The 9,255-nt window shown below is 44.5% G+C and overlaps 1 protein-coding gene across 1 annotated transcript in view; it reads left to right on the forward strand.

Annotated features, from left to right (window-relative positions):
- Positions 1–1,747: 1,747 nt before the first annotated feature.
- TMEM182 (transmembrane protein 182) overlaps positions 1,748–9,255 on the forward strand; it is a 38,454-nt gene continuing 30,946 nt past the window's right edge. Inside the window, exons 1-3 of the mRNA XM_015410980.1 lie at positions 1,748–2,121; positions 2,451–2,547; positions 8,127–8,225. Of these exons, the coding sequence (XP_015266466.1) occupies positions 1,981–2,121; positions 2,451–2,547; positions 8,127–8,225 (337 nt within the window). The 5' untranslated portion in view covers positions 1,748–1,980. The remainder of the gene's footprint in view (positions 2,122–2,450; positions 2,548–8,126; positions 8,226–9,255) is intronic.

The raw sequence follows: 9,255 nt of genomic DNA on the forward strand, positions 1-9,255 counted from the left end.
TATTAGGCCATACCCTGACAGCTCCACGCATTAGCACATTAGGCCACACCCCCATGTTACCAGAAGTGTGGTCATCCAGCCACACCCACCTTTCCCTTCTTATTCTGTTTACCTTGTTTGTTGTCAAAACCCAGGGATTTTTTTGTAGCAGGAACTCCTTTGCATGTTAGGCCACACACCCCTAATGTAGCCAATCCTAATGAGTTTCTACTATTGGGTGTGGCCTATTATGCTAATAAGTTCCTGCTGGGCGTGGCCAACTCGGGAGCCAGCCGGAACTCCGTTCCTGTAAAAAACATTCCTGCCCAAAAATAGCCCTGTTTGTGAGCTACTGGCATTAAAGTCATGAGCAAGCGATTTGGCTACTGCATAAATTAGTTTGCTCTGGAGCCATCCTTCCTGAGCTAAGACAAAAATGTGTGAGCTTCAGGTTAAAAAACGGTGAGGTAACTCACACTAACTCATCTTAGAGGGAATATGGATTATGACTGTGTTTGCATATTAGTCAGGGGTCTAGGCTCTGTAGTAGAACTTGAATACAAATAGTTCCAAATCCATAGCAGCTGTTGTGGAATATCTTTCTGTGCTTCAGGTCCTGGAGAGTCGTTGCCATTCAGAGCAGATGGATAGTACTGTTCTAGTCACATAAATGAACACCTGACTCACTTGGTATAAGAAAACATTGAATACTGTTGACTTAAAAAATCCCCAGTAAATAAAACTTGAAAGCATAGGTATGTTCCTGGCTGCCACTGGAAATCCAAGGATAGCTGAAGTGTGTGATCTTGGATGTGCGGCTTGGAGTATTCTCTGCTGGAGTGCTTCTTGTGTTACAATGCGAGTTTTGTGGAGAGAGGCATAGTGCACCACTTAATGCTTTTCTACTAAAGCAGGGCTATTTTTGGGAAAGAATGCACAGGAACGGAGTTCCGGCTGGCTCCTGAGTTGGCCACACCCAGCAGGAACTCATTAGCATAATAGGCCGCACCCAACAGCACAAACTCATTAGAATTGGCTACATTAGGGGTGTGTGGCCTAACATGCAAAGGAGTTCCTGCTACAAAAAAAGCTCTGGGTTTTGACAACAAGGTAAACAGAATAAGAAGCAAAAGGTGGGTGTGGCTGGATGACCACACTTCTGGTAACATGGGGGTGTGGCCTAATAGGCTAATGGACTGTGCTGTCAAGGGTGTGGCCTAATATGCTAATGAGTATCTGCTGTTGGGTGTGGCCTATTATGCTAATGAGTCCCTCCTGGGCTTTTTCTACAAAAAAAGCCCTGCTAAATAGGATACTGTCAGGTATCAGATTTTAGCTTTCAGCGTGTGGGTATTGCACCATAACAATGCTGATATTCCTGTGAATGATCAAGTAAGCAGATCAATGAAGTCCAGGTATTGTAATACATTGTGTGATAAGCCTTCAGTGCTTGGGTTCACTCTTTTTGTGTTTGTCTGTCACGGTGTGTGTACATTCCTTGCCTGATTATGGGAGGAGACACAGAGATTGCAGGGAGTACATACTGAAAGTGCTTGCCATCGCTGGTACTGAAACCCAACCTGTGCTAACTAACAAGGGCACAAGTAACTTTATCCCCCTTTCACGTCTGTTGGTGCCGCCAGTGCAACAATATTTCAAGTCAATACCCAGCTAAGGGAAGGTCATCTATTTTGGGCTGGCCACGCCCAGTTCAGGGAACTAGTGCAAGTTCTTTCATGGAGTGTTCAAAAATAGAAACCTCTGTCCATCTGTTAGGTTTCAAGCACTTTAATGGAACACAAATCAAACTGTAGCACGAATGGAAAAGCCCATGAAAGAAGATTAAAAAAAAAATCTTCTTCAGAGACTTTCCCCAACAGCACTTCCGGTCCTGTGGTTCAATCCTCTTCTAACTTTTTCTAAGTAGGATTTTTTTAAACAAGATATCTAAGTATAATTTGTAAATAGATCACCCTTTTAAAAACAAACAAACAACCCGCAATGAAATTGAGTGTTGCAATCTTTTTCGGAGGTCTGTTTGGAGCTTTGGGGATTTTGTTCTTTTTGGTTGCTTTTGGAACGGATTACTGGCTTCTTGCTACAGAAGTTGGAAGGTGTTCAGACAATTTGAATGAGACCAGGGTTAGTATACATTTTTTTCTTCTCAGCATGCCCTCATGTACAGAAAGATCTCCCATGGGTGTGGACTATTCTCTATAGTTTAATGTGGGCCTGATCTAAATCCCATTAGATCTCAATCCTATTAATATTTGGAAGTTAATTTTTGTTTATTTTTCATTGTTTGAATTTATTATATTCAGAATCAATTGAGAAATGAACCATTTTTATGGATTTTTGCCAACCATTCTATATTTAAAATGCTATTTATTGTCTCCGAATGTCTACATTCACGAAGAATACAATGCATGTGTTCATCAGGATAACATATAAAGTGTGTTTATTTTGTACAGGAAGAGATTACTTACCATCATGAAGGTTTCTTCTGGAGATGCTGGTTTACTGGGAGCATAGATGAGAATACTAACAGTATTTCGAAATTTTGGTACAGTAAGTATCCTAGTTTCACAATATAATTATGGAGTGAATGTGTGCTTCCTTTCCAGGTATGTAATCTTGGTAGCATTCACCCAAAGAGAACATTGTTGAAAGAAGCAATGAGAGGATGTATCCCAGTTAGACCATCCAGTAAAATGATTATATGGAGATTAGGGATGGGCATGAACTGGCTCACAAACTAAAATTTGTGGCAAATTTTGGCTGGGTCGTGGTTCACGAACTGAAGTTTGTGGCAGCTCAACCAGCATGATTTCCCCATGAACTTTCAAGCAGTTTGTGGTGGCTTGTGGCAGTTTGTGAATGGAAACATTTCCAGACACTGTCTCTGCTCTATCAAAATGTTTACCAACTTGCCCTGACCTGGGTAGCCCAGGCAAGCCTGATCTCATCAGATCTCAGAAGCTAAGCAGGGCCGATCTTGGCAAGTATTTGGATGTGAGACCTCCAAAGAATACCAGGATCAAGAGGAAGAGGCAGGTTATCAAGCCACTTCTCTGAATGTTCTCCATGCCCCAGTAGGAGTTGCCAGAGGTCACCGTGATTTCCAGGCACAGCTGCGCGTGCGCACACACACACACACACACCAATAAAATAAAATAAAACAAATGTTTACCAAATGTCAAAGGCAGGGTGAGGTTCCCTGTGCATTCAGTGTGTGTAGCTTGCATGGGGTCCATTCTATACACTTTTTGTATGTGCTCCTGACATTTTCCCCAAAAGCACTTTCCTGGGAGCATCTTCTTTGGGAGGTCATAACTTGGATGTTCTAAGTCCAATCTGTACATAACTGGGGGGGGGCATGTAGAGGAGCATCAGGGGGAGGTCCCCTGCAAGTTTGATGTCTCTAGCTTGCACAGGGTCCATTCTATACACTCCAGAATTTGAGCCTGTCATTTCCTTAGAAAGCACTTTCCTGGGGGCACCTTCTTTGGTGGGCAGGTAGAGGAAAGTCAGTTGGAGAATGCTTGTGAGTTTGGTGTTTCTAGTGCACCAGGGGAGTGTTCTACTGCATCACGAACCTCACTAGTTTGTTTGGCGCCTAAAAGTTTGTGACGGTTCATGACTCACAAACCGGGCTCGCCGCAAACCACGAACCAAAATGAACTGCATTTTTCTGGTTCGTGCCCATCCCTAGATAGGATACTGACGTGCCATGCAAGGTTGTTGTGTGGTATAACACTGTATTTGGACTTTCATGAAGAATGCTATAGGAATGAAAAGTAGTACATAATTGGCATCAAAAGCATATGTTAGTTAGTTGTGGGATGTTCTGCTCATACTTATGAAATAGAGTGCAGCTCCTGATGTTTGCCACAGACAACTGCAGAACATTCTACAGTGAATCTGTGTGGCCACTCTAATGAGCAATGTAGTTATGTGGCATAAATGTGGCACTGGGACATGGGACATGGGGGCATCAGCAATGGTGTGAGAAGTGACAACCCAGAAGTAACATCATGTCTCTCTCCATCAATTGCCAAAAAGTCTGTGGTAGAACTATAAAAATGTTCAGGGTTTTCCTGAAAAGGACAGGCTTTTCCACACGTGTCCCCCCTCCCCCGATTCTGGTCCCATACTGCTTTGTTTTATCCCCTGATTTCTGCGTGCATTTCTATGCCTTTGTTTTCACTTTTTTTCTGTTTTTCCCCTGTCCCCATCCCCCCAGTTTTTTGGAGACCACTTTTACCTTGATGTTTTTCTGGAAGCTGATTTTGAGTTGGCTTTTTCCTCATCCCTAATGTTTCTGTCAATGTACTTTGTTCTACCTACTCACACCCACCTCCAGCCAGCCTTTTGATTATTGGACCTTGGTGGTCAAACCAGCCCACTCTGAAGATGAGTGGTTTTGTTTTCTTTTTTTAAAGATGGCACTAAAATATTGATATATCAATAGACTGTTATAACATTAGGCTTAGCAGGTTTTCTGAGTGTCCAGCTTTCACTTAAAAAAAGGAAGTTCTAGCGTTTTTCCTCATGGAGATATGCCCTTTTCCTTATGTCTCTAAAAGGGAAGAGGCTTTAAAAAAAGGAAAGCTAGGAATTCAGAGAACCTGCTATGCCTGTTGTTACAATGCTCTAGCAATATATCAATATTTTAGTGCCTTTTTGGGGGGAAGGGGGTACTGTGACACCACTGATGACAACAGCTCTGTTTCTTGAAAGCCCTCACTATTAAAGGCACATTGAGAAGAAAATAAACTCACTCCACAACTGTGAAAATGCAGGAAAGGGGGTAGATGTCCGGAAGAATCAAGCCCCAATGGATTCCTGTGCTTATGGATCAACTCCCCCAAAAAATCAGAAATAAGTCGAGTGTGCAGAAAACATCATATAGTCACTAGTAGCTCTCCCATCACTAGTGGGCATATGGCAACCCTGGGCATAAATGAAAGCTCCAGTTCCCACCCAACCTCTGAGGCTTCAGAATGACAAGGCTGCTGTAAAGGTTTCTTCTGAGGGGTACAGGATGACAAGATCATAATCCATCCCAATGCATTCCAATTGTCATTCAAAAAGAGACATTTTGGTTTGAGGTTTGAAAGTCAGGATGCAAGATCACAACTCATCCCAGTTCATTCCAAGAGCCTTTTGGAAAGATAGATGTTGGTCTTTTTCAGATAAAGGTTAAAGTTACTATTCTGAGACTCAAATCTGTATATGCCTGGTCCCTTTTATATGGTCCCTGAAAGCCTTCCAGTAGCCATTCTTTGTCTTTTGCTTTCTTACTTCCCCTTTCTGGGCATGGGTGTTGGGAAAAGCAATGGCAATACTACTGGGATGGAGTTGATAGAAAGCCTGCCTTGGGATGCCCAGGAGAAAGGTAGGAATATAAATATTTTAAATAAATAAAACACTTGGAAGGAAGAGAAAGAATCTTTTATGGCTCTTGGCTATACAGAGGTTTTAATGTGGGGATCTTATGAACCTTTAACATTCCAGACATCACAGGAAATCAATAATGTTTCTTGGAATTTCCAAAAGCTTGCTTGTCTTAAAATGTCAGCATCAAGGTATGTGCTCAATGAAATCTCAGTCAAAATAACCTGGAGGAATATTAACCCTTCGGAAATGTCCAAATGCACTAAAATACGTCCTTTCTGTGTAGTTGTTATCTTTATCAGTCAAAGTTTATCTTCTGACCATCTACCAGCACATGAACCATTTACCATTGGGTATATTTGCTTTCTCATTAACAACCCTAAATCATAACGGGTTTTTGCAGTGCGATTTGTATAACTCCAAAAGTCATGTTAAAATTACAGGAAACAACCTTTTTCTTGATTTAGATTTTTGGAATCTGGATCTTTTTCTGTAGTTGATTTAACTCTTTGGAATTCTCTTTTAGAGGAAGTTTAGAAGAGCTAGTTCTGTAGTGAATTTTGATCTCTCTCTCTCTCTTTTTTTTAAAAAAGAAAGAATGAAAGAAAAGAGCCCTGTCTTTTCCGATCAGCTTTTCACTGATCTGCTTTTATGAATCCTGTTGTGAAGTGTTTTCTCCCTCCTTGGACTGAACTTTGCTTCTAGTATACTATATTCATATTTTAAAAGATTTTATTGGTGTTTTCTACATGGGGACAGGCTGCTAATACAGCCCAGCAGCCACAGGTTTTCCACACAGCAGGTTTTTCTGGTAGTTTTTTTGTTTTGTTTTGTTTTAAATCAGTGATTTAATAGAGTTATATTGATACACTGGTATACTAAATATGCATCTGTTTCTTTGAGCTCCCAGCTTTCCCTCCCCCCCTAAAAAAGTAACTTTCTAGCTGTAGAAAGAGGCCTTCAGAAATCCTTCCTCATTGCCCACTGGTACCTCAGGCAGGAGGAACGGGGTGGGGGGGAGGAATGTAAGGTGGCATTGTGCTGTTGTGTTTGCATAACTTCTCGTAAAAACCGGGAAGTGTCATGACAGACACTCTAACATTTTTGCAAAAACTGTTTTGTGAAACTATAGGGTAAAAATGTTAGAGTGTCTGCCATGTCACTTCTGGAGTGGGCCCTTGTGTGTGTGTGTTTATCTCTCTCACAACCTCTTTGGGATGTGGTGTGGAATAATGGATCTGGTGTGGGGTGGCCCTGCCTCGTTGCCTTTCTAGTTGTATATGCAGAGATAGATTCGGGGGGGATCGCAGTTCCCCCAGGTGAGGTGCTGGGGGGCGGGGCACATGATGAAGTCCCGCCCCCTGCTTCTGGCCGCCCTGCTTCTGGCCCTCATTCAGCCAGGAGGAGGCAGGAGAAGAGGGAGGGTAAGTTGCTTCCTCCCCGCCTCTCCCCACCCCTGCCTGCCTGGGGCCAGGGAGGGCCTTCGCGGGGCTTCCTCGCACTCCCGCCGGCCTTGCAGGTCCACTGCCGGGCCCCTCATTGGCCATCATACTTTTTAAAAAGCACTGGTTTTTTTGAGGGGAGGTATAGTCCACTAAGACTAGTGTGCCACCTGTCCAGGTTGTCCAGAGGTCCCCATCAGCTCAAGAACTGCAGATCTTGGAAGCTAAGCAGGGTTGACTCTGCAAGTATTTATGTCACACTTCCGGTGATGTCAGGGGGTGTGGCATATGCTAATGAGTTATGCTAATGAGTTCCCCTAGCTCTTTTTCTACGAAACGACCCCTGTGTATATTTATAGGAGTGAAAATATTGTTTAAAAGCAGCAGTGGTCAATGGAGCATAGATTATTGGGGACTACTTAGATCCCACAGGATTGCTGTGAGAGTCAAAGGAGAACACAGAACCATACACACTGCCTTGAGCTCCTTGGAGGAATGGTGGGATAAAAATGCCTTGAGCTCCTTGGAGGAATGGTGGGATAAAAATGCTTTGCATATTTTAAAATAAAGTACATATTGCAGAATGTCGTAAGTCTCAGGCTCTCTCTCTGTTAAAGGGAGCCAGGCTAGATGAGTTCTGCTTTCGGAATGTCCCATAATTCTGACATGGGGTTGCCATTACAATGCTCCCTCTAAGCTGTGGAGTCTTGTGAGCAAAAATTCTACTTTGGGAGCTACTGGTCTGGCATTAAAGTTGTGAGCGAGCGATTTGGCTGCTGCATCAATCAGTTTGATCTGAAGCCCTCCTTCCTGAGCTAAGACAAAAATGTGTGAGCCGGAGGCTAAAAAACTGTGAGCTAGCTCACACTAACCCAGCTTAGAGGGAACACTGGTTGCCAACTCTGGGTTGGGAGGTTCCTGGAGATTTGGGAGCAGAGCTTGGGGAGAGTGGAGTTTGGGGAGAGGAGGGAGCTCAGCCAGGGTGTGATGCCACAGAGTCCATCTGCTGATGCTGCCATTTTCTCTGTGGTCTGGTGATCAGTTGTAATTCGGGGGGGGGGACTCCAGGCCCCACCTGGAGGTTGGCAACCCTAGAAGTCTGAAAAGTAGGCACACATGTGGATTGTTTCTTGATATTTGTAATCTGTTACGATTTTAAGGAAGACATATACAAATGCTTCAGTAAGCAACGCAGAAGCGAATACATTATTTATCAAGCTTGCTTAGATATTTGTGCGTAAATGGGATAAAAGTTCTTTTTTGTGTAAATGGAGAACAAGGTTGTTAACATGTCATGCTTTTTTCCAGCTAACCAGGCACCCTCTAAAAACTGCACCCATGCCTATCTCTCTCCATTTCCTTTCTTCCGAGATGAGCACAATTCAACTGCCTATGACTCAGCAATTAGTGAGTATTTTCTTGGGCACTGGGGGGTGAGGAGGGTTATTGCTAAGGTTAGCCTGTGACTCTCTGTTACTGGAAAGAGGCAAAGCCCAAAGTACACTTACCCCCTTCTAAGCCCATTGACTGCTTAGAACTGCACTATGAAGCAGCCCTGTAGCTGGGAAATTTTCTGGAGGGGAGCTTTGGGAATTGGGAGGGGGGTGCCGTGCCCCAGAATGTGGTGATATCACTAGTGATGTCACTATGAGTGACTCTCCTCCGAGGAGAGCTGAAGAGGGGGCAGCCAGGCGGCATGGTAGCGAGCAACGCTCGCTGCCCTGCTGCTTGACTGCCTTCTCGGCTCACCAAACAGGTGTAGACGCAGTGAGGTGTTGGGGAGGGCCATTCTCTAATGGCCCAACCCGGCACCTCACTGTGTCTGCACCTGTGCGGCAGCCAGCAAGTCAGATCTCTGAGAGCTCTGAGAGCCGAAACGCTGGCTGATGCAGATGCATTGAGGCGCCGGGGTGGGCTATTCTCTAATGGCCTGCCCTGGTGCCTCATTGCATCTGCACCCATGAGTCAGCTCTCTGAGAGCTCTCCAAGAACTGACTGGCACTGGGGTTCCCCTTACTCGATAGGGGGTTGTAATGTATTCAGCCTGACATGCCCGGACTTGCCCGGGCTGGCCAGGCACAACTCTTCAATAGCTTCATGTCCAAAGACAATGGGTCCGTAGGATCCTAGCCGGCCCAATCAAAGGGCCAGCTTCTCAGCCGGGAGACCAATGGTCGCCCGGTTACTGTAAATAGCCTATCGGGAGTAGGGGGTGTGTTTAGGTGTACTGGGTGGCGGGTTTTCTGAACGTATATAAACCAGCCTGCGAGCTGGTCCCTCTTTGTCCTGAACTAAATAAAGGTATGCTTAGCTGAAATCACTCTCCGTCTGCATACTTTTCACTGGCGACGAAGGTGGGATCCACGACCCCATGAACAAAGACCCGGACGCCAACGCGAGCACCGCACCGAGCTCCGACGCCGAGACCTCCGGGAAC

The sequence above is a fragment of the Gekko japonicus genome, unplaced genomic scaffold, assembly GCF_001447785.1.
Source record: "Gekko japonicus isolate JY-2015 unplaced genomic scaffold, Gekko_japonicus_V1.1 scaffold353, whole genome shotgun sequence".
Lineage (NCBI taxonomy): Eukaryota > Metazoa > Chordata > Lepidosauria > Squamata > Gekkonidae > Gekko > Gekko japonicus.